The sequence below is a fragment of the Urocitellus parryii genome, chromosome 13 (genome assembly GCF_045843805.1).
Source record: "Urocitellus parryii isolate mUroPar1 chromosome 13, mUroPar1.hap1, whole genome shotgun sequence".
Lineage (NCBI taxonomy): Eukaryota > Metazoa > Chordata > Mammalia > Rodentia > Sciuridae > Urocitellus > Urocitellus parryii.
The window spans coordinates 42,591,534-42,618,027 of NC_135543.1; the positions used below are offsets into that span (position 1 = coordinate 42,591,534).

Below are 26,494 nucleotides of genomic sequence, written 5' to 3' on the forward strand. Positions count from 1 at the left end.
AGGGTGGGGGCGGGCGGCTGCCGCGGATCCGGCCGGCTACCGCCGCAGCTTGGTGGCCTCCCATTGGCCACGACGCGGGCGGGGAGACTCAACGGAGGAGGGAGGCGGGGGCGAGGGCGGCGGCGGCAGCGCAGCAGCGGGAGGGGATAGGAGAGGGGAGCGGGCCGCGCAGCCAGGCAGCGCGTGCGGCGAGCGCGGGAGAGCGGTGGCGGCGGCGGCTCGCCCAGATCGCGCTGGCGGAGGCCGAGCGGGGTGCGCTGGCAGCGGCGGGGGGCGGCGCGCGCGAGTGAGCGGCGTTGGGAGTGGATCGGCGGGCGGGTGCCGGCGCACAGGCAGCAGGGGCGGCCGCAGCGACAGCTGCGCGGGACGGAGCCGCGGCGGTAGCAGCCGTGCCGGCTTTCGGCGTCACCCCTACGCGGCCGAGGCCGGAGAACAGTCTCCAACTCGCCAGGGGACGGGGAAGGGGAGCCAAAAAGCGGCCCTCGGTCTCCACGCAGAGGCAAGGGCAGCGGGATTGCTGCCCTTTGTGGGCAAAGAGCGCACGGCCCAGAGCGCCCTCCCCACGGCGCTCTCCCCCGCATCTTCGTCGCACTGAGCGGCCCTGGAGAGGAGACCCAGAGGAAGCAAAACCACGAGCCCGAAACCTCGCGTTGAGGAGCTCCTGGGGAGCGCCATCCGCTCCACTTCCACCTCCGCATCCAACACTGGCCAAGGTCCCCGCCGCTGCATCCCTAGCGGCTTCCGCTGTGCGCCGGGCCGAAGCAGAGCCGCCTGCGCTGCCACCGCGGCCGCCTACACACACACACACACACACACACACACACACACACACACACTCATCATACACACTCACACGCACCCCCGCCCGCCCTTCTCCCCCGCCCCCTCCCCAGCTCCTTGATCTCTCGGTCTGTTTTATTACTCCTGGTGCGAGTCCCGCGGACTCCGCGGCCCGCTATTTGTCATCAGCTCGCTCTCCATTGGCGGGGAGAGGAGAGCAGCGGAGAAGGGGGTGGGGTGGGGAGGGGAAGGGAAGGGGGTGGAAACTGCCTGGAGCCGTCTCTCCGCGCCGCTGTTGGTGCTGCCGCTGCCTCCGCCGCCGCCTCCGGCTCCTCGCTCGGCCCCTCTCCGCCTCCATGTGCCGGATAGCGGGAGCGCCGTGGACCCTGCTGCCGCTGCTGGCGGCCCTGCTTCAGGTACACGGCGGTCCCCGCGGGTCGGGCTGCGGGCGGGGTGGGGAGGGCGGCGCCGGGTCCCTTTGTTCCCCGCGCCGCTGCGGGGCCGGGCTGCGCACCCGGGAAGGGAGGTGCCGCACCGCGCTGCCGGGAACTGCGCAGGCACGAGGCTCTGGCCGGGTGCAGGGGCAGAGCTGCCGGGGCCAGCTGTTCTTACGCGCCTCCTCAGGCAGAGCTGGCGGCGTTGATCGCGGGCCCCCTTTGCTTCTCCTTCGGGGCCCGGTGAGCTCGTGCGGGATGTCCCCAGGCAGCCCAAGCGAGAGGCAGGACAACTCCCAGGTTTTGCAGTCTTCTGTGCTTCTCGCCCCTCGCATTGCACTTTGCTCCAAATCTTTCCCCTTAAGGGACGGGTTGCGAGTTTGCAATAGGAATTCTCACTCTGGTGTTTTAGTTATGGGACTTGCTTCCACCCCACCCCACCCTGGCACCCGTGCGCAGCCTGATGCCCGAGGGCTCTGTTGTCCTATTGTCTTTACCCCAACCCAGAGTTGCCTCTTATTCTTTTTCTTCTTTTGCCCTCACAATTCAATGTGTTGGTCCACCTGGAAAGAAAGCCTCGCCGCCCCCTACCCCCACGGAGTGTTTGCGGGCGGGTGCCTCAGCACCCACACTCTGGACCCGCACACGGGTAGCGGGCGGAGCGGGGAGAAGTTCCGTTACGCGGGTACTATTTATCTAGCTCTGTCCGGTTGCCTCTGCCTGGATAGTGTCTCCGGGGCGCAGAGCTTGGGGCTTTCCTCACTTTTCTTACTCTTGAGAGCGCCGGCGAGCATTTCCATTGACTCTGTATTACGAGGCTTCATCCCGGCAGGAAACACCTGCTCCAGGCAGGTCTCAGGTTCCCTTGACGCTCCGCGCCGCTGGCCCCCAGCCCGGCCCTCTGCCCAACTTTCTTGAGGTGTCCGGCCGGATCGTGCCCCCCAGCCCCTTCCAACCGCCAGCCGGATCCCGGGAGGGCTTAGTCCTGGCCGCGACCATCGTGCATAGCAGGGGCTACGTGGGGGTCTCTTGTTTGCCCTCCTCTGCAGTGGACCCCAGAGGAGGCTGAAAGAAAGGGGTGTGTCCATCCTCGCCGCGGGGCAGGGAATGTGTCCTGGAGACCACTGCGCGCAGCCATCTGGGGGTGGGGTGGCCTAGCGGGTGGCAGCCCAGACAAGTGCGGGCGCGGCTCGGAAGTGCCACTGCTCAGGGAGTGGGAGTGGAAGGTGGGGACAGATGGTGAGGATCTCCCCCTTCCATGGTCTTCTTGGGTCAGGGGCTGGCGCGTCCCTGCCGCCAGGAGCTGCGGGTGTCGTGTTGGGACTGGACCGGCGCCCGCGGTCTCTGGAGCTTTCTCCCGCTGCCCCCTAGAGGGGTGTGGGCCGCGGCCGCGCTGAGCCCTGTCCATGGTGCGCCATGGTGCGGCTCACCAGGCCCTGCCCCACTCCGCTCTCTGCTCTTGGAGTCTTGCTCTCTCACTTTGCAGCTCGGCTTTCCCTAGCGCCCGCTCCTAGGCCGCAAGGTCCGGATCATTCCTTTCCCCAGTCTTGGGTTTCTCCTTTTGTTCTTTGGTCTCCTGCTGGTCTTTCTCTCCCCGCTTCCCCCACTCGAAGGTCTCCATTCCCCCTACCCCCCACTCTCCCTGACTGTGATATTTTAGAACTATTAGACTAGACATTTTTGGCCTCTGCAGTTTTGGGGAGTGGATGGAATTTTTTTTTTTCTAACTTGGAGGAGGAGACCTGCCAGTCACTTGATAACAAAAGTACCTCCTGTTATAAAACCGCCCTTTATTCTTCCAGCGCACACTCCTCATTCTTTCACCTACTGTCACTTCATTTATTGTTTCTTCTTTAAAAAATGGGGGTTTTGAAAGAGGTTAAGCTGCAGGAGAAGAAAGAAAGAAGTGCTACTTCAGAATGTTTTAAGTTAAAGGGAAGGCAAGACAAAGTTAAGAATTCTATGTAGATCATATTTCTCTTTTAACAAAGGAGATGTCGTAAATCAAGAAACGATTTTTCATACCTCGAGTGGTCTTACTTATTTACAAACGACAGACCTTGAGTGTGAATCCAGCAGTACATAGTTATTTTCCCAAAAGTTTCATCAAAAGTGTAGGTTCTAATTGAATACTGTGCCGTGAAGTTAGGGTAGGAGGAGGTATTTGTTGGTCGTTAATACCTAATACCGTGGAAAGTAAAAATGTAAAACAATCTCAATTCCTCTTTTATGTATCTGCCTTGATGTCAGGAGTGAATTGTGGACATAATTTTTTAAGTATTTTAAAAATATTTTATATAAACATTAGAAAACAGTATAGTCCCATGTATATTCTTTCTTGTTTTCTTCTGTACTGCTGTTGACTTTTATAAACCTTCACGAGGGAGGACATTGTAACTTGGTCATCAAGTCTCTTGTCAGTCTTCTATCATGAGTGCAGAGTGAGCAGTAACATTGAATGGCTTGAAAGGTCATTAAGAATGGAGGCAAGAGAGTTTATGTAAGGTGAGTTTGGGGGTTAAGTGCACCATGTGGTTTGTACAACTCAGATTAGAAATGACTTTAAGTGAACAGTCTGCTTTATAACGGAGCACTATGCAGATCTATCTGCAAGGTGAACGTGGCTCCTCTGCAGTCATCTGCTATTAAAGTCTACTTTTCTTCAGTCCAGACTAAGCAGCCAAATATTTTAGAAAAGAGAATGGGCAGGTTATTAATGTAGATAAAAAAAACAACCTTTTTTTTTTCTCAGACAAGTTAAACATACTTGAATGTTCAGAGACCTCTGTGCTTTTAATTCTAACGGAAGTGTCCATGATCTTTGATTCACTTTGAGAGATTCTTTATTAGTTTATTGTTAATCTAGATTTACATAATTCTAGTCAATTTTACATTTGATATTCAGCTTCAAGATTTCCTAGGTTTTTCCTCATTTTAACTTAAGATGTTACCATTGTCCTTTACATTAAAATTTTTTTGAACGTTAAGCTTAACTGGTTACATGATAAAACTTTATCTGACAAAGTTATGCTTAGCTTTCTTTTTAAGTTATACAAGTGACTTTCAAATACTTACATAGGCTTATCATTAGAGAAAAAAATCAGTTTTATTTCTACTACCAACCCAGTAATTAATATATTAGAAACTTGTTTTGTTTTTCTAGTTCACATCTTAGTTGCTTAGCCCATTGTTCTAGTCTAAACACACTTGAATGGGGTGTGAGACAACTAGGACAATACAATGTTCATAGAAATTTTAGATTCTTAGTCTTATATAAACCTTGGTTTTGATTCTTGTGAGTACCCTAAAAAAGGAGATGCATAAATCATACCTATTTTTCACCTGTTATGTGCAGACTATAAAGTGATTGCTATATTAACACAGGGAACACATAAAAAAGAAAGAAGCTTTATTTTAGGATGTGAAAATATGGAATTCAGTAATCATTTGAAGTATAAAACATTTATTCATTCTCAGTGTTTATGTTTGTTGTTTGTTTTTCCATCTGTCTTTGTAACTTAAGAAGAATTAACTTAGTTTGTAGTCATAGTTTATTTTACTTATAGAATGTAGTTGTGTATATCTTGATGCTTTCTTATCTTGGTGCATGTCTTTATTCCTAATAGGTGGTCCAGTACAAATTCACTAGGTGTGATTTGAAAAATAATAATTAGCATACCCTAAAATGTATTATGGGCAGATGTTTAATAGATGAATATATACACACACAGTCTCCAAAAACAAGTTCAGAATATATAGAGTATACCTTTTCATTTTTGTACCTACATGGAAGTTTGCCCTGACCTTCTTCCAAAAACTCAAAATGAGACTTTTATAAGAGGAAATTCTTTTTTAAATTTTCAATTTTTGCATATAGATAAGTCTTCCTGGAAGATTATTTTGGTGACAGTATATTGCACCAAACTATCTTTAATTTTCTTTTTCATTAAAAATTTTTCAATTCTTAAATCTGTTGTGCCTCATTAAGCTTTAGGGTTATTAATCGGAAAATGTCAAGATTTAAAGCAACAGTTAATCTTGCTGTCAAATGCTGCTGCTTCTTTTTTCTTTTTAAATCCTAAGTGACTCAGATCTCCATCCTGTTTTCAAGGGGATATTTTCAAGTTAGAAGAGTGGATTTTTTTTCAGGGAAAATCAGAGCTGTTATTTGAGAAGTGTAGTGTTTGTGTATACATGCTACCATTTTTGCCCAAGTTAACATTATTCAAATTTGTTCTTTTGGCTCAAATACAAAAAGTAATCAAGTTTAAGCACTTCTTAGACTTGGCAGTGAATTTTATCAATCATTTAAAAGTATGATGAATTGGAAATTTGGATTTTGTTATTTGAATACGTATTTTATATCTGTCATCAGTCCACCTTTTAGAAATCAAATATACAAATATATTCAGGTTGGGTAAAAAACTACAAATTAAAACATAATTTGTAGCAACAAGTCACTATTTATGTCCCATGTATCTGTGTTTTTCCTAATAAAATTTTATTTTTAATATTTTTGAGAAATTATATCTATTTAAGCAACTACTAATTTTATGTTGAGTGAGATATCAGGAAACGCTTTAATTAAATAACACTGTTTATGCTGGAAAAGAGGCATATGCCAATTAATATTTTATTAAGAGCCATATCTTCTATATATGTAAAGTGATGGAGCAGGCAAAATAAAGCAAATTCAGAAGATTATTGGGACCTTTTGAAAGATGGATTTAAAGATCATGACTTATGTTAAAGTTTGTTTTTCAAAAGAATTTAGTTTACACATAAGTAGTCTTGCTCAGTGTATTATTTTTTGTTACTCTTAAGTACTCATTCTACTTCCTTATGTGTGGTCCACTTCAGAATACACAGGCACCATGAGAATAGGTGAAATGACAGCATTCAGAGCCTTTGGTTTGCATGTGTATGTAGGTATGTTTCTTCCCCCCCCCCTTTCTATATATATGTACACATATATTGAGGGATGGTATCTACAAATGTGTCTCCTGCAACATCCAGTACAGTTTGGCATGTGTCAATACTTGATTGATTATTTTGTGTGTGTAATGCAAATAGTTTGGACATCATGAATATAACTAGTGCAAATGAGCTGCTCTTACAGTATCAAGGGAAGGAGCTAGTGTTAAGGGTAGGAATCCTGGATTTCTAATCTGGTGCAGATGTGATCTCTTCTCTTAAACTCCTGTGACCTCATTTTCCTCAACAGTAAAATCTTGGTTCTGGTAAGATTAGTTGGTCCTTAATGGATTTTCCAGTTATGTGATTTTGGTGTTGTTTGAAAATATCTCAAATATCTCTTCAAATATTTTGGAATGACTAATTTGCACCCAAAATATGTGAATTTTCAGAAACTTGGGGGAATAAAAAGTGATTTTTTTGAAGGCTTGGTAATAATTAACAGTGCTTTATCATACACAATGGGTTAAAAATCATCCGTATTTTTATTTTTTTAATTAAAATTTTCTTTATTAACTGGGCTGCTTTTAGCAGTAAAAGTTAAACTATTTTGGGTAAGGGAGGTAGATTTAAAGAAAGTAGTGTTACTGAGAATAAAAATTACACATTTTATTGCTTTTAGGCTCTATGTTTGGGAGAATATAGCCTCCATAGAGCCTAATGAATTGAGTGATATGGCTCAGCAATAAAACTATCACCCTTTGTCCTAGTCCTTCTCTAGTTACTTCTCTACAGGTATTCCTATAGGAAATATTTATTGAGGCATTATTTCTGATCACAAGATTGGATTAGTTGATTTCTGAATGTCCATCAGTTAGAAATGATTTGATAAAATATGGTGTAATGTCCATCCAGATTTGAGAACTCCTACTGAATGGCACATTTAGACTTCCTACTTTGACTTCAAAAAGTTGCTCATTAAATCATCCCATGTTTGGAGAATAGCTGTGTACCTAGAAAAACAACACAGGGGGCGAGCCAAAATAATCAGTGAGGTTTCAGGCTTCTGAATGCCAACGAACTGGATGTAACTGAAGAATAGAAAATTGAAGAAGAATATAAATAAGCTCCTGATGACCTAAACTATCATTAGGGCACTCTGAAGTTAAATTAGAAGAACTTGTAGTTGGCTGAACTCTAAGTAGGTCCAAAGGAAGATAGGCTACATAATGGATGTTTCCATGTTGACCTCTTAGAAGGACCATATTGTACTCTCCATGCCTAGAGGGTTTTATTTTTTGGTTAAACCATTGTAATAGTTCCTATTACATTCCCCTGACTGATCATTTGGGAGAATATTAATTTTTCATCTATTCTCATGGTGGATGTGTAGTCCGAAATCGACCTTACTGGTATCTCTGGAAGTTGATGTATGAAAGAATGGTTAATATAGGAATTAAATATTCTGGTCTAGTGACTGCCTTGATTTTCAAGTTAACAATTCAACTTGGAATTTTCCAAGTAGAGAATTTGTTGTGTAAAATTTTTTAAAAACAGCTTGAGTTACTTAAAAGGAAGTGCTATTATAAATATAATATGACATGCATAAAAAGTAACTTGAGAGAGGCTTGATCCATGATCTGTTCTAGGGTTTTCATTCACAGAATATGCATGCACATGCTAAAAAGAAGGAAGGGAGGAAGGCAGACTGGCTGCTTAGTGCTGCACTTACATACTACTACGTATTGTAATTATAATTTTAACATTAGAGTTGGTGCTAATTTTTAAAAAAATGTATGTGGCCTTCATAATTTAAGACATTTATACCCTGATTCCCTGCCCATTCCAATAAATTATTTAACATTTTGGTGAATGAAGGAATTAGTTAAAAAAAATTAAGAGGCATAACTTGGAATCTTTATTATTCCAAAAATTTGGGAACTGGAAATGTAAAATAACGATTTTTCCTCATTATTAAAATAAAATTTGAGTTTATTAAATTTTATTTTTCCTTTTTTGATGCCAGGGTCTTGCTGAGTTGTTTAGGACTTCATTCAGCTACTGAGGCTGGCTTTGTACTTGTGATCCTCCTGCCTCAGCCTCTTGAGCGACTAGGATTACAGGCCTGTGCCACCAAGCTCAGCCTGACTATTCAACCTTCTTTTACATCAAATATTGGACTTTGATTTTATTACTTGTATGAAGGGTTGTAAGGATTGCCATTTTAATTTTTTTCCCCACATCTGCAATTTTCCGGCATTTCATGATATATTTTGTATTTAGTAGTTGACAGTAGGTCATTTGGGTAATTCAGAAGAACACATATATCAGGAAACTGTTAAAAGTTTAGATATTTGCTGCCACTTCAGAACTTTTTAAAAAACTACTATTAGTATTAAAGCTTAAAAATTAAATATATTTAATTTCATGTTATTTCAGTTCATCATTTCTATAACCCTCTGAGATAGATGGTTCTATTTCTGTCTTAGAGATGGTGAAACTGGAAATTAGACAGTTTAGAAATCCAAACTGTCATAGTAAAGTTGAACTCAACTCCAGAGCACAGAATTCTTCCCCTTCGTCATGCTACAACCCTTTTTATCTACTACTTAGGGAATGGATATTTCGTGAACAGTTTCAGTTCCTTTCTTCTGAGTTAGATGTTTTATTTTCTATAGGTAACTCTTGAGTTACACTCTCTATTTAATCTTGACCTTAAATATTTTGCTTTCTTTTGGTGTTTGAAGCCAAAACGTGTAATGCTTAATGAAGATGTTTGTTCACCTTTTAAAAGTTCTCTTGGAGAAAGAAGAAGAAACTGAACAAAATGACTCATAACACATTTTTGAAAGTTTTCAAGTTGTGTTGATCAATAAATAACATGCTGAGAAATGCTCAGAAATTTATGTATTATATTTGTGCAGTACTGGGGATTGAACCCAGGGATACTCTTATCAATGAAGTACACCTCCAGCCCATTTATTTATTTATAGACAAAGTCTCCCTAAGTTTCTGAGGCTGTCCTTGAACTTGAGATCCTCCTGCCTCAGCCTCCTGAGTAACTGGAATTACAGACACGTGCCAATGCACCCAGCTTCAAAAATAATATAAACATATATATTTTGGGGTGAATCCTCAAACTTAAGCTCCTAAACTCTTAGTCTATAGACTACACGTTTTTTTGAAAATCGTTTCACTGTGAAAATAAATTCAAGAGACTCCTCCAATTTTTGAAGTGCGTTTATGTTGAATGGCACATTTTCCATGTTTGAATATTTTGAATTACCTTGTTTTCCCCCACAAATGAAGTTATTTGGTGTCTTTTAAAATACATATGTCTGCATCTCAACAGGATTTACTACAAATAATGAAAATTTCCTGTGAATATTCTGTGGAGTAACTAACAGATACTCATTTGTTTGCTGTTGAGAAAACCTAGAACTGTTTTATTTGTAACTTGACCTATTGTGAGTGAATGGATATACTTGACTTGTCTGTAATTCTGTAATCTTGCACAAAATGTTTATTAGTTGGTTGGGAAGCTATTAAGTGAAACTTAAATAAATTACTAAGAAACAGTTCATTTATTAAGTTAAATATGGATATAATCCATGCCTGCTTAACATAACTTTTTAAATAGAGATTGTGACCATTTAATTTTTTTTTTTGGTCCTTTGTTGTCTTAATTGGTTAACATAAAGGTTCAAAGTCTGAAGTTCATTCTTTATAACTTCTTGGTCCAGTAAATAAAGTTTGTTGTGTAAGGCCAGAATATTGGCTTTTGTAGCTTTATGACATTCATCCCTGGTAGAAGCTATTTGGTATCAACTTCTCAAAGATTAGGTTCTAATATCTTGCGGCCTCATATTTAATGGAATTCAAAATTCAGATCATACACACACATACATGCATACATGCACACACACACACACATTTATTTTATGGAAACATCAAATGCATTTCAGGAAATTGCACATATAAATGAGCATTCTACTAAATGTTCCTAAACTGAACATAATGTTTTATCAGCATCAAAAGAGAACAACTTTACCAGCCACCTAGAAGCACCCCCTTCCAACTTTAACCATCCCCCAATAGTAACTATTTACTTGATTTCTGACAACATAGATTATTGTTGCTTTATCTTGTAATTATGAAATCATGCACCATATTGTTTTGTATTTGGTATCTTCCAGGTAATGCATGAAATCATATATTTCTGTCATGTATACTTGTACAGTCTCAAAATTAAGAAAGATTCATGGGCACTCTAGAAATATCTGGGAGGTTAAGGAAGTTGAAAATTGATAATAAAAAAAAGATTAATTGTTACATTGCAGCTAAACGTCACTTGCACATTTGTGGTGTCAAGCCACGAACACCTTTTGTGTGTTTTCCTATTCGGATGTCTTTTTCTGTAGTCTGGTAATTGGCCAATATTGCTGAAGCCAGGAGCCAAAGACATTTGGAATTCTGTAAGTTGCAGCCTTTCTTGCTCTTCCTTTTATCAGAAAGAGACTAGAAGCAAAGAACTAAATATCTTTCTGACTGGAAGTTTCCATGCAGGAGACTTGGGTGTTAACAGATTCTAATCTATTTATGATGCTTCTTAATACCTTCTCTGAGCTTACTGGTGACCCAATTTTCAGCAAAGGCCTACCCAGTGTTTTATTCATGTTTTTAATTTCATAAAGCTTCCACGAAGGGGCTTATAATGCCTGCACTGTTAGTTTTCTGGCTTTTCAGCATACATTTGGGTACAGTTGACCCTGTTTTGCATTTGTGTAGCATTTTTTTTTTAAAAGATCTGAGTTAGCAGAGCAAAATGGTGCACACCTATAATCCAGAGACATGGGAGGCTGAGGCAGGAGGATCACAAATTCCAGGCCATCCTCAGCAACATAGTGCCACCCTGTTTCAAAACAGAAAATTTAAAAAGACTGGTGATGTAGGTTATTGGTTAAGCACTCCAAGGTTTAATCCCCAGTAGATCTGTGGGGCATGAGGTGGGTGGCAAAACAAGATTTGAGAAGCTGGGAGGGTTGCAAAGTGCTCATCCTTGTCCAGAGATCTCTCTTTTTTTCTTTTCTTTTCTTTTTGTTTTGATATTGTGGATTGAACCTGGGGGCACTTAACCATGGAGCCACACCCCCTGCCCTTTTTAGAGACAGGATCTTGCCAAATTGCTCAGGACCTCCATAAATTTCTGAGGTTGGCTTTGAACTTGCAATCCTCCTGCTTTAGCCTCCTGAGCTGCTGGGATTATAGGTGTGTACCACCACGCCTGGCAGAGATCCTTCTTTCTTGAGCCCTTTCTCTTTGTTTATAATGGGTCTATGTTAGGTCTAGAGGGTAGATGGAGGAGTCTGTGCCCAGTGATGAAGAAATTAAATTCCATAGTTAGTTGCCCACCAGAGGTCTGTTTGCTTCAAGACAGCTCTAATTTATTTATATTCTTACATGCGTGGACTTTATTTTACTATATTTAGGAAGATTGTACTCTTTTGTGGACTTAGCTTATTGATATATAGTTTTTATTTAAGCTTGCTTTAGCCTGTACACATTATTTATGTTCTTTTAACTATAGAAGTAATTGTTTATATACAGCGTGTATATTTTCAGTATTAAATTTTATTTACAGTTCTATCTTCTCTGACAGGTAAATAAAAACCTTTGGGGACAAATGTCATAACCACTAATTTAATTTATAAATTGATTTCAGTACCTTGTAAATGAAACTGAGTTAAACGCATGGTTTGGTTTATGGTCTTTCCCTTTATTTGAAACCTTCTTGATGGGGCTTTGTTTTAAAGGGAAATTGTGGTATATTTAAATGTAGATAATAATGGATTACTCTGCACATTATTTACAATATTTTAGGATGAAATTAAAATAATTTTTGAAAATTGGTTATGGTTTTTATTACTGTATTTGCATGTGTAATGGATATTGTCGAGATTTCAATTTCATATTTTACTTAATGTTGATTCTTCATCATTAAAATATATATATAATGTTTTTCTGAAATACTATTCTAGTGGGAGAGCCAAGATATAAACTGACAGCTTTCTGAAACTTCATGCTATATCAAATTTTACTTTATTTATATTTTCACATTTAGATATTTTACTTCCCTGAAATTTATTTTTGTATGTGGTGTGAAGTAGGGGGTCTTGCTTTATTTTTTTCCCTAAGATTTTATATATATCTATAACATACATACACAAAACAACACATTTTTCTCATTTATCAAATTAAATTTCTATTTTTTTAACTGAAAAGATTTCTTTATGAAGCATAAGATTTCTATGTGTTTTGGGATCACTGTCTTTGTTCTCTATTCAGTTAACCTGATCTGAGAGTCTAGAGAGGCAGTGTAGTATAGTGGTTAAGAAAGAGCACTCTGGAGCTAGAGGTCCTGTGTTGGTTCCTTGGCTCTGACATCTGTTTGTCTTGTGAATGGTGTCAACATATAAGACATTTCTGTCACTTAGTATGCCCATTTATGAAGTGGGGATAATCAGTATTACCATGGGGTTACAGTATTACCATGGGGTTACAATGCAAGTAAATGGGTCTGTGTGTGATAGAAAAGTACTTTAATGCAGTGAGTGACATGTTAGATCTTTGAAAATTTGGGGACCTGGTCAGTACCATTTGTTTTACACAAACACAGTCAAGGGAAATGTAATTATTTGGGTAAATTTAAGGACTTAATGTGTGAAGTCTTTGTTCTATATTCAATATTATAGCTGGCTGACTTAAGCTCTGCATGGATGATCTATCACCAGTGTTCCTTGGACCACCCTTGGAAACCATAATTGAAAGGAACATATTTTAACAACCCTTCTTGAATTCTAACAGATGTTACCTAGGTTGATACAATGCCACCACCTATATAATTAGGGAAAAGGATTAATGTATATAGAGTGTTATTCCTATTTCTATTCCTTTTTGTATGTTCTAAAATAACCCTTTTTGAAAACTTTGATTTGAAATATATAAGGCACACATATACACTTGAGAATAAATTATATAAATATATTCATATGAACTACCAGCCAGGTTAAGAAATAGAATATTGCCCCTACCTTGGAAGTCCCCAGAATACTGCTCCCATTTTCCTTCTTCCTCCCAGAGATAACTATGATCCTGATTTTTCTAATATTTATTAATTGCTTTCTTTTATAGCTTAGTCATCTATGTATATAATTCTTTAAATATGTATATAGAGAGAAATGTTTTATATATGTATATATCTCATGCATAGATGTATAAATGGGTCAAGCTCATATGTGTGCGTGTGTATATATATGTACATAAAGTCATGTATTTTTCTGTGATTTGCTCTTTCTATTCAGCATTATGCCGGTAAGATTCATTCAGTTGAGTCCTGAAGCTATAATTCGTTCATTTCCTTAATGCAGAGCGAGCGTTGCTTGCTATAGATATGGTACAGCTTGCTTATTTGGTTTATTGTCGCTGGACCTGGGTGTGTAATTTCAGATTTTTGCTGCTATCAACATTCCTATACATGTCACCTGGGATACCAAGAATGCCCTGAATACTCTGGGGCTGTGTGTTTCAAACTTTAGCTTATGTTAGAATCATCAGGAAACTTACTAAAACAAACCTTTCCCCTTGAGCTTCTGATTCAGTAAGTCCACAGTATTCTGAGCATTCCTGTGTCTAGCCCCAGTGTGAGAGCACTGTTCTACTCTGTACCTGTACCTATGAGTAGAATTGCTGGATTGCAAGCCATGCACATATTCGTCTTTTTTTTTTGTATTTTTAATTGTAGATGTATTTATTTATTTTTATTGGTGCTGAGGATCAAACCCAGTGCCTTACATATGCTAGGCAAATGCTCTACCACTGAGCCACAGTCCCAGCCCCATGTTTATCTTTATTAGCCAGTGCAAGAGTGTTTTCTGAATTGGTCCACCAGCACTTTATGCATACCTTTTCCCCATAATTTTAGATACTCATTATAATCAAATTAATTTTTTATGGACTGTATAGTAGTAGCTCTTTTTGTTTGTTTGCATGTTTAATTTGAATTTTCCTGGTTATTGAGTTTGAAGATAGGTTTATGTTTGTTTTGGCCTTTTTTTCCTTCAGTCAAGTGAACGCTCGCCTCTTGGATAATATTCATAGCTTCCCTGTAGCTTGGCCTTGCTGGCCATTCCCTTTGCCTAACATCTTCCTTCATGGCTTTTTTGAAGGTGTTTCCAAGGATTACGGAGTCTTCTTGAAAGCCCATTGAATCTAGTATTTGCTCACTGTGTTTACTGTTTCCCAGAATAAGCCCTTCACCTGCATTGTTTCATGTAATCTAACCTCACCTATTTTCCCTGCAGATAGGTAGGCATTGTTATAGATGGTCATTGTTACCATTATCTGCTTCACAAACATCTGAAGGGGAGCCAGGTTAAAACCACTTACCAAAACACAAAGCTAGCAAAGAGGTGGCAGAGGGCTTGAACTGAGTTACACCTTTCTGGTAATTACTCAAGAAGTTTCACAAAAAAAAAAAAAAAAAAAAGAAGAAGAAGAAGAAGTTCCTTGGAAATCTGCAAAACACTAAACCCAATGGAAGCAAAAGGATTTGGGCTTTTTTAGTTTTTGTGGTGCTGGGAATGGAAGCTAGGACCTCATGCATGCTAGATAAGTCCCCCACCACTCCCTCGCACTGGATTTGAACTTTAGAATGAAGACTTAAAGGATCTCAGTTTCTGGGAGAAAACTTTAACCTAATGAATGGGAAGCTCTAACAGATTGAGTTCAGTGCAAGATAGATTACCACGGAAGCAAGCGATTCCTGTGAATGGCCATGGCCATATAGCTCTTTGGTGCTGACTTAAATAGATGCAAGTATCTAATTAATGGTTTGTGGTTCCTTCTATAAATTACTGTCCCTCCTGATCTTACAGTAGTTTGTCCCAGAACTGTACTCACTCAGTAATCCAGGAGTACATGTAACTTTCTGTTCTCAGCTCTTGGCTTCCCCAGGCTCTTATAAAGTCCTGGTTGTCTGCTCTCAGACCCTTAGCATCAAGCCAGCCTAAAGGGCTCATGGCCATGGCCTTGCTGGTGGCATAGCCATGCTATTTGGCATGACTTCCTTTGATCTTTTAGCCTGAGCCTTGGAGCACTAAGTAAGTTTGTGATTTTTTAGAATAATTTTGTTGTCTTTGAAAGGGTATAAAAATAGTACTTCTCATCCATCTAAATTCAAATGAGAACAAAAATATAACTTTATTTTTCTGATAAGGACAAGGCTGGGGAATGTGGGGTAGATGTTTCCAGTTACCCATTATCTTCCATTTTTGACAGTGCAGGATTTGGACCATTTCTACCGGGTTTGTTGCCCTTTAAGAACTGCAACTTAACAATACTTGAACTGATTGGCTGTAGGCTGCTCCCGGCAGAAAAGAGCTGATGAAGAGACTTTATTCTGTATGCTGATTGTTTTATCCAAACTCACCAATGAGGTGATAGATAGAGCTCACAAGTATTGTTGCTAGTGTAATTTCTACTACATGTAGAGAATAAGGGTTCTATGCCATTGAACCCAGATTTTGAAATAGCCATTGAGCCCATGATTTTTAACCTGTGGGCTCATGCCAAAGCAAGATGACTCTTCCAAAGGTAGAGATGTCTGTCAAGATTGTCTTACTCTCAATTTCTTGATGTCTTAAAAGAGCTATAGCTTCACTTTTTAGAGTCCCAGATCTTAATGGGGCATCTCACATGATCACAGCAATCGTCTTGCAGCCTACAGAGTTAGAAGGCAAACCAGTACCTGCTCTTGGAAGAGTTAGAACACAAAACTGGTTTCTGGATCCTATGCTACATGTTTCAAAGATCTTAGTAGAAAGAGAGGCCATGCCATCTGGGGGAAGGGCTGAGAATGGGCTGAGAAAATGTTCTCGGTTTCAGCCTTTCTTGGATGCTGGAAGGTCTAAGCATCAGAGAAGATGGGTACCATCGGTCATTTCTGAACCTTGAACTATGGTAGCAGTAACCCAAATGTCACCTTTCTGAAAGAGAACGGTGTGCACATGTGGATTCCCCCTCCCTCTCACCCAACCCAGGTGCTAAGCTTGACCTCCCACTGGATGTCTCTCCCAGTTGAGTTTCAGTTCACAACCAGCACATTCCGACCTCCTTTGCCTTCAAGCCGCTTGAGTCTGACAGCAGTGCTGGCACCAGTGTGGGCTCCATCTGTGGATGACTAGTGATAAGCTCTCTCTGGAGCAGGGTGTTTTCAATTTCTTGCCATACTGGCCCTTTTCATGCCGTTCATGGGCTTGTTTTGGCCAAAAGCAGGCCTTCTGCAAGACTAGATTTCTCTTTCATTTATAAAGGCCATCCAGACCACTTGGTGGGTGCTGGACCTTAAGCCTGTGGTCAAGCCATGACAGTTCAAGATGTGAGCTCCTTTTCCTGAATGCAGAGTGACATTTGAAGCTGAGGCAGGCCAATGCTTTGCAGCTCTCATAGACTGGTCAGAAATAATTTACATGAAAAAAAATGGAGGAACTTTGATTGGGCAAAGGGGGCAGGAAAGATGGTGGAATGAGATGGACATCATTACCCTAGGTTCATGTATGACTGCACGTATGATGTGACGCTACATCCTATACTACCAGAGAAATGAAATGTTGTGTTGCAATTGTGTACAATGAATCAAAATGCATTCTGCTGTCATATCTACCTAAATAGAATAAATAAATTAATTAATTTAAAAATATTCAAAAAAGAAATAATTTACAGTGAGATTATTGCTAGGGTTCTTGAGCTCATTATCATTTAAAAAATTGTATATACTGTACTGCTCACTAGTCTTTAGGCAGTAGATATTGAAGTTACCTTGTTTTTCTGTACCTCATTGGCCCCTGCTTAATGTGGTTGGGGGCAACTCCAGAAGTCTGAACTCCCTCAGATCCTTGTCAAGGCCAGGCTGCAGCAGCTCTTGCCCGGATGTGTATACCATTGGCTAAGGTTACTGTGCATCCTGACTCTTTTTCCGAGACCCTGTGGCCTATCCCAAAGTCCACTATTTTTGTTCTAGGTCCTACTTCTCTAACAGCCACTTTTCTGAAGAATAAACCACCCTAAGTTGTGGTCACACATAAAGATCAAAACACCCTGTGGTTTACGAATTAAAGTCTCTTGATGTTAAAAGCCACCTGCCCAACTATAAAAACCAGCCGCAGTGCACAATCAAGGCTGCAAACCACCAAGTTGAAAAACATGCAGGGCCTGAGTCATGCACCCGTTTTCCTCTGCCAGAAGTCCCAGTCTTTCCTCCAATACTGGACTTCCTCTTCTCAATTCTATCCCCAGATAGTTCACCAAATGCTGGAGTCTTTTTGAAGGGGCCCACTGAATAGGACCTCTCCTCCCTGCCTGAATTTTGAAGCAAGTGAAAATAAGTCAGAAGAGTCAGGAGACAAGGACAGGCAGATACCACCATGGTTTGGATAAGTGCAAGGCTGGAGGGCATGGGCACTGCCCTGTGGGCACATCTCCTTGCTGAAACTGAATCCCAGAATCCCAAATGCACCCCTCCCCCCAAACACTGTAGGGGATCTGCGAACTCCCAGCATGGAAAATGAGATCACCACACTTGTTTTCCTAGGGCCTGTGACTCCCAAGTGGGAGGTATAGGGGACAGGTTGGGCACCAGCTGTCCAGATTGTTCTTTCAGATGCAGCCTTCAGGCAAATTCAGTCCATCCCTGTGTTCTCTAGCGCAGGAGTTCACAAACTGTTTAGTTTCAGGTCTCTTTTACATTCTTAAAAATTATTGAATTCTCCAGTGAATTTTTATAATGTGGGTAATGTCTATCAATATCAATTTCTATAGAGAAATGATGATGCTTATTAATTCATTTAAAAATATTAAACCCGTTGCCTGTGTAATGTAAGTACTAATTTTTATGAGAAAAAAAAATGACTACACTGTCCAGAAATATAAAGCTAGGAGGAAGAGGAGTAATGTTGTGCTTCTACATTTTTCAGTTTATTTCTTGTCTGGCTAAATGTTAAGACAGGACTTATCTGCTTCTTCATTTATTGTGTTAAGGTAACACACGTCACATAGCCTCTGGAAAAGTCTACTTTACTCTTCCGAGAGAATGAGAGTGGAGAATTAAAGTAACATTAGGATATTATGGAAGTAGTTTGGCCTTTGCAGATCCCCTGGAAGGATTTGGGGACTCCTGGAGGTACATTACCTATATTTTGAGAACTGGCACTCAGAAATGCCAGACTTAAGTCATTCACAATATCCATGGATGGGAACTGCTAGTCCTTGGCCATTGGGTTGAAACTGGAGCTTAAGCTCTGAGCCCCACAGCCCCTCAGTTAGCATACAGGGCTTGTGCATTTGCTTCTTATGGCTTGATCTATTAGAACTCCACTAGACAGGATGTTGCTTCTGGAGCAAGTTAAGGAATGGTTCTGAACTCCAAGTTACTGACACTGCCCTCCTTTCACTGAAGTGCATTTTTGGAAGCTGTGCCATAAAAGATATTTTCTCATAAGAATAATGTTATAATTATGTTGTGTTTATCTTATCAAGGACCCAGAATTAAGTAAATCATCACTATGGCTAGCTATTCAAATTAAATCAAGAGTTTTGGGGACTATAAACATCTGCAACTGTTTTTAAAAAAGTGAAACCATGCTCCAGGTTTTGTGAATCAGGCCTAATTACATGAATGTGAGGAACTCCAGAGTACAGAAAAGTGTACAAGGAGTTTATCACAGACTGTAATTATTCCCTCATCCGAATTGCCACTGGAAATTAATACACTAGCCATGACAGATACTTATAATTTTCCATGTGTACTTTTAGAGGAATCTCAGTGTAAGGAAACTTGGGCTTTGGGCTTTGATTTGGATCACTTAACAATGAAGCTGTTTTAGAAGTTTTGGTTCAGATCACCTTTTCACTTCAGTTCTTTCCATCATGAACATTGAAAGTATTTTATTCTCATATATCCTGTGTTATGTGACATGACATATTGTATGTGATCATTGTATTCTGGGAACAATTAATCATGGAAGAAGGCAGATTTTTCACTTGGTCTGATTTCACAAAGGATGATGACTAGCCCTCAGCCAATTAGGTATTAGGTGTCATTATTCACGGATGCTTCCCTGGTGACATTTTTTGGTGGCTATGAAGGGTTAAAGGTGATAGAGTTCTTTGGTGGTGGGTTGAACACCATCCCCAAGTTTACTAGCTAAAATGACTGAGGGCAATTTCCTCTGTTTGTTTCTTTGCCTGAAAAATGGCTCTACTAATTGTACCTACCTCATGGGGTTTTTAGGGGATTTGTTTAGGTTACCGTGCATGGAAGGCATTGTAGATACCATCACAAACACTCAATGAATATTGGCACTTATTGATATTCATTGTATTTATTTGAAAGAATTCCCAAGTTGATCGTAAGTGCAGTCTAATGCCAAGTACTATTTGATGACATTTTGAATATTACATATAAGCATGTTGCAGTCTCTGGCGAGTGTAATGAGTTGATGGGACAGAATCAATCTAAGTGGGGTTTGACCATCTCTTCTGGAATTGCCATAGGCACTTCTAGAACTTTTAATGGAAGTTTAATAGCACAGCTGTCTGCACCACTATCTAATGATTGTGTCAAACTTTCATTGAAGCCAGCTGAATCTGTAGGTGCATTGTTGCTACCCATTCCATTAATCGTCTACTACTCTTCACGTTAAGCTTCTGTCTTTTGAGGCCCCTCCATGAAGCCTGGAAGCCTGGGAAGCCTTCCTTCACCTAGACAGAGTAGGTATGGCATTGCACAGATCTCCCTGACCTGACCCACATTTAATGTAGGTTTACATATTGTTCTAAGCTTTAGTAAGCTCCACTCTAAACCACATTTTATATGTTGGACTCAGACTTCTGTCCATTGAGGTGTTGTAGTGCTGTCTACTGGCTGAGAGTTAATTTCTGCAGGGTTGTCATGTTCCTGTGCTAGCACCAATGCTATGATTTGACTAGTCTCTTTGTTCCTACTTGAGTAAAAGAAATGGCAACCAGAAAAATAAAAAGTGGAATACTTGAGATATCTGTGTACACATCTGAGTTATACAGTGGAAGCAAAGTAAGAAATCACTAGGTGGGTTTTTTTAATAGGTATTCTTTGCACCTGAACTTGTCTAGAGTGCATCAGGAAGGCACAGTGTCAAAGAACCTGTGCAAAATGCTGTGCTCTCCCTCCAGAATCGTACATGACAAAACAAAAATATTGAAGTCGTTCAGGGTTAAGCTGCACATTTTAAGCGTGTTTTCAGGGATATGAAATTCAAAGTGTCATCAATGGCATTACTGACACAGAGGAAATCTTTAAAGAGTGACAGGAGCTCTTGAATAATCTTCTTAGCACAACCTCCAACATCATGGATGGAATCCTGTGAAATGTAGAGAATTTGGCAAATGCAATTTTATGATGATAAATTGGATTAAAAAATAAAAAATTAGTCATGCAGAATTGGTCTTGAAAAGTTCCATTATTCTGTTGCCATGCACCCAACTAACCACTTTAACAGTGCCTTCGTTAATTGTTTACATTTGCCTACATCATCTGGAAGACATCCCTGCACAATAAAAGTACTGCCATGGTCATTTCCCCTCCCTTTGCCGCCCCCTAACTTTAACCCACAAATCACATATTATCAAAAGAATTCCACTTGTGCTTTTTTTATTCAGGTTTGTGAACTGATTCTTTTACTTTCCCCCTGTGAACTTGATTTCTTTATAATCTTCCCGCTTTTTGTTTTGTTTTGTTTGGGCTACTAGGGATTGAACCCAGAGCTTTTTCATGCTAAGCATTGCTCTACCACTAAGCTACATACACTCCCAGTCCCCCTACCTTTTTTCTTTTAAAATATTTCTCAGGTACTTACAAAGCAAAGAGATAAGGACTCCACAACAAAAACAGTAGCAAAAACATGATAATAGTTATCCCTTGTTTTGCAGTGAATCAGGAATTATTTTTAAGCCCTTTATACTCTTTACAATAATCCTACAAAGCCTGCACCTTTTTTGTGTGTGTGTTTGTGTGGTGTTGGGGATTGAACTCAGGACTTTGTGCAAAGTTTGCACTTTTGACTATTATTTGTTATTATTCTTATTGTAGAGGAATAAGCCCAGGCATAGATAATGTTATATAGCTTGTCAAGGTCATACAGGTCATGGGCAGGGGGCTGAATTTAAACCTAAGCAGGTTTGCCACACACCTCTCAGTCTTAACTCTATGCCCATAGAACTGCCTTTCTTTTCATAAAGAGGAAGGACAGCAAACACATTGAAATTGGCTTCAGCTTTGTTGCCTGCATTTGATCATCTGCTGCAGGATAATCTACTTGTTATTAGATTATGTCCATAGAATATCTGATAGGGAAAAAGGAAGAGAAGGATGCTTTTTGGAAAACCTGTGATGGATGAAGAGGTGTGATAACATAGTTTAGGCTTTAGTTAAGCAGTCATCCCGACTAGAAAGAAAAGATAATGATTCTCTTTGGGTGTGGGCTGACATTTTTTTTAGCCAATAGTCATAAACGATCTTGATCAAGAAGAAAGTGGAGAGGCAGGTGGACTGAAAAGCCAGTCCATTGTGGGCTTCACATGGAGTATTTAAGAGGTTGGATTTAGGAGTGACTTGGAGGAAACTGGAAAGCAAGATCCAGTGACCAAGGAGGAGTATAACAAAGAATAATCATAACAGGAACCTAAAAAAGTCATGGACTCAGGGCTTGAAAGCTCACAGGATCCAGGCAGTATGAAAAAAAAAATTTAACAAGAACAAAAAACCATGTCACTGCCAAGTTCAGAACTAGAGAGACTAATACCCACAGGCAAGCAGAACTCCTCAACTCCTATTACACTCCTGCCTTTTTAGACCAGGAGGTCGATCTTCAGCCCGGGAAGAGTAGAGCAAATACTTGTAAGAGGAAATTGAAACTCAAGATAGGTGAGCTGATTGTGTAAGAGCAGGGAGCGGCACTAAATGAGTTCAGATCCTCTGACCAGCAGGAATTTCGCCCTGGTAGTCTGCGAGGACTTACCCACTGCTTGTCATTTTTAGGATGAATCACTTTAAGGATGGGCAATGATGGGGTGATGTCCCTGTTAAGAACAAAACTACACAATGAAAAGGCATCGTTTTCCAGTAACAGAATGGACAGAATGTGTAGTGGGGAGTGAATCCAGGGACACTTAACCACTGAATTGCATTCCCAGCCCTTTTTTGTTTTTGTTTTTTTTTAAATCATGAGACAAGGTCTCACTAAATTGCTGAGACTGGACTTGAACTTGCAATCCTCCTGCCTCAGCCTCCCTAGTTGCTGGGATTACAAGTATGTGCCACTGTGCCCAGTAAGTCATTTTTTCTTTATTCCATTTTGTTGCCAAGTTATTAAGACTTGAAGACTGGAGCCGAAATGTTGGAGCGCTGTCTCTGGAGTTTAGAAAGTTTTCTGGAGGTGGAGATGAGAGCTGGATGTGTGTTCCCACACGCAGAAGGACACTTGTTAAATGTTCAGGCTTATCTACCACATTCCTTGAGATTCTTTGGTAGTGAGTCTTGGGTTCCAAGAATCTGTATCTTAAACAAATGTCCCCAGTGGTGTGCTAGGGTACGTGACAGACGTACCACAAGCCAGATCCTTGGTGTCCTAATGGTATTGGGACCACTGTGACTCATAGCTGATACATTGAATGACCTGGCGCCAGGCACTCTTCTGAGAGCTTTACACATGTGAACTCATGAATCCTCGTAGCTGCCCTATGCCTAGGTGCTCATCTTTCTTACACCTGTACAGTTGGGGGGAAGCATGGCTTTTCCAGGGTCTCATGGACAGTACTGATGGCTGGCATTCAGCATCAGGCAGTGGGAAATATTAGAAGTCCAAGCTCCAAACACTCCACTGTCCCTTCTCAGGCAGGCGCTCAGCATACAGCTCTGAGTCGGTTGGAAGTGTCACGTCTGGCACATGGTATACCCAGTCTTCAGTATCTGAGTTGCAGTTTTATGAAGACACTGGAGTGTCTCATTAGAGTTTCATGATGCAGAAAGCTGGGAGGAAGAACTAAAAAAAAAAAAAAAAAAAAAAAAAGGCTAGAATTAGTAATTATTGAGGTCAAATTTCCAAGGGTTAAATGAAAATCATTGTTCCTAGAGACCCCAAATCAGCAGCGAATGAAGCGGCGACATGGGCGTTGTTCTGGTGAACGGCAAGCTCCACATAAATCAACAGGGGCTTTGTTCTGCTGTACCTTTTTGCCTGGGATGCTCTTTTCAACTTCCTCTTCTTTCTCCTGGCAAATTTTTAATCATCTCTAAAGTCAGGGCCTAAATGTCACTTTAGCAATGGAGTCTCCTTTGACTTCCACGGGCAGATTTATCATCCCCTTCTTTCTGCTTCTTTAGCACTTTGTTCCTGGCATTATAATTTTGCGATTATCTTTTCTAGTTTGTGGCACTCGTGTTCACAGTCACTCAGCTGGAAATAGGGGGGAGGACATCATTTCCTCCCTCCCTCCCACTGTGACTCCCTGCTCTAAGCCCTATTGATTTTCATTGTCTGCATATTGATAAAAATCTGCCCCTTCTCAGTCCCTGCAGCCCCTGCCCTGATTTAAGTCTGTGTCCTAAGCTGTCTCCTGGCTGTCACTTGTCACCCACCCTATTTCCCACAAAGCAGTCAGAGGATTCTCTCTTGAATACAATCTGTCTGTACTCTCCTGGTTTCTTTTCCTCTCCCCATAACCAGGGGAATAACCCCAAGCCCCCAGCCATCTACCATCTAACCCCATCTAACTCTCCGGCTTCAACTCTTGACTTCCTGCCTTGCTTCTTGGACTCCAGGGACACTGAACTCATTATAATTCCCGGGCGCTATCCTGTTTCTTGCTGCCTCATTTTAACTTAAGCAGTGAGTGCCTGGTATGGCTTTCCTGCCCCCACCTCCTCCCCCACCTTGCTACACCAGGGCTCTGCTTGGGGTGCCCTGACCCTCTTCCCTGGGCCCTTCTTATAACCATCGCCTCATTCAGCCTGATCTCCATAAGGACAGGGGCTGGGTCTTATTCGTTTTGTAGTGGCATGGACATTTAGTATGTTTCTGGAGAGAATCCTAATTATTTGTTGTACTTTGAAAGACTACGGAGTTCTTCCTCTTCCTCTTCTTGGATGTGAGGGTATCTCACTGTGTGTGAGAACCTTTTGGCTTATTTGTAAAATGCTGATGATTTTTCCCTCCTAAGGGGACTCTTGTGAGAATTAAGTGAGATTGCAACGGTTGTATAAAATTTATACTATTCCAAGAATCTGTAACCTCTAGTCCTATGGCCTGTTTTGGTATGGTCAAGAATGATTCTCACATTTTTAAATGTTCAAATGGTATTTCAAAAAAAGGAGAAAAAAAATAATTTTGACACTTTGCAATTAAGTGAAATTCAAGTTCCAGTGCTCTTAAATAAAATTTTATTGGAGCGAACATGGCCATGCTCACGTGTTTTCTGGTTGTCTAACGCTGCTTTTGCATTTCAGTAGTAAAGCTGGGCACTTCCAATAGGGATCCCCATGGCCTGCAAAGCCTAAAATATTTACTGCTTTATAGAAAATAGGAGATACTATTTATTATGTTTACAGCAAAAGCTAGGTGACCAGCTGCTCGGATATAGGGAAATGTGTGTTATTTACAACCTCTTCTTTATATCCACTGTGAACTTGCTGAGGGGAGAGATTTCCTCTTTTTTTCAATTTCTAGAGCTGCATCCTGGGCCTGGCAGAGTTGATCAGTTAATGTTGGAATAAACCACAGGGGCTGAGTTTTGGCTTTTGGGAAAGGAGGGTGTCCCAGCAAGAATTTTATGGGCTATTTGAAGAAATAGTGCGCTTCTCACCTATGCAGCTTGTTAAACGGTGAAATGAATGCTCCTTTTCCTTAAGTCACTGTATACAGTATTCCTTAACCTTGGCTGTATTGATATGTTAGGCTGGATTCTTCTTTGTTGTGGATCTTGTCTTGGGAATGGTATAAAGGTCGGCGGCATCCTTGATTTCCACCCACCAGAAACCAGTTAGCACCCCACTCCAAAGCACATACCCAAGAATGTGTTTAGATATTGCCAGACGTTCCCTGGGGTCGACTCCCCTTCCTAGTTGAGAACTACTATTGTAGAGTATTTGAATTGTAGCTATTGGTTTGCCTCAAGAACCTTTCTGTGTTCCAAAGCCAATCACCATCAGAAGCTTCGAGAGGGGATTTAACATTCCTGGATAGATTCTGCTTACCAGCTCTGTGATTCCTTGCCAGTCTCAGACCTAGTACCAGTCCCAGCCTCAGGCTGGGAGAATTAAATGAGATATGGATTTACTAGCACAATGGTTGGCATAAAGTGAGCTTTCCGTATCTCCAGTTTTTTTTTTTTTCAGTACCTCTACTCTTAAGAGTTTATTTATTTGAGTTCTTCCTGTTTGTTGAACATATTAGTTTTGTTACTTTGGACTGGGAAACTAAGAAGAGATACTATAAAAAAAATAGTGGAGAGAAGTAAATATTTTAATGCTTCAGTGGAGACTGAAAACATGTTATAGATGAATAATAGCATATTATCTTGTGGATCCATTTTTGTTTTGAGGAAGAAGAATTAAGAAAAGTCTTTGGCTCCATAAAATGATTATCAAAATCTCAAAGTAGTACAGAGCCTCCATGGGTCTTTATGGTGAGTAGATAAGATTTGTTAGAGATGTATTCTACAAATATCGTTTTGGTAGTTCTCATGGTCAACCTAGGCAGGTAGGTATCCTTTTGTATTGTGAGGAAAATGAGCACAGAGAGGATAGGTAGGAGGTAACATGTTGATAGAAATTCCTTTTTATGAAAGTAGGGGGATATTGAGCATCAGAAGTGAACATCCACCTTATTCCTGATGCTCTTTCTGAGGCTGGAAATCCCCTTCCTGTGGGTTTGGACCAGAGTCCCCTTGCTGCTAATTCCTTCCTCGGGGCAGATCTGCTGGGAAGCTAGATAGATGCCAGTCCTGTGGTTGAAGGGAAGCTTCAGGTCTTCCTTTTAGTCTTTACGTTTCATTGATCTCAGTGCTTCCCTATAAAACAGCAGGCTGTCCCAATCTCATGCCCAGGTTGAAATGTGACCCCTCTTTGCAGTTTGCCTGCCATTGTTTGCTTCTGGCAGTCTGCCCTGCCCAGCTCTGCTGTCACCTACTTCCTTGGGCTAGGCCTTGGCAACTTTCCTCTTTGGGAGTCCCCTGCTAGAGAAGAGGCAGACCCCTAATGTGGCAGTAGAACACAGTTT

General features: G+C 41.0%; 1 protein-coding gene across 1 annotated transcript in view; it reads left to right on the plus strand.

The window, feature by feature from the left end:
• Positions 1 to 1,073: 1,073 nt before the first annotated feature.
• Positions 1,074 to 26,494, plus strand: part of Cdh2 (cadherin 2) — a 207,993-nt gene continuing 182,572 nt past the window's right edge. The window contains exon 1 of the mRNA XM_077792266.1: positions 1,074 to 1,196. Within this exon, the coding sequence (XP_077648392.1) occupies positions 1,137 to 1,196 (60 nt within the window). The 5' untranslated portion in view covers positions 1,074 to 1,136. The remainder of the gene's footprint in view (positions 1,197 to 26,494) is intronic.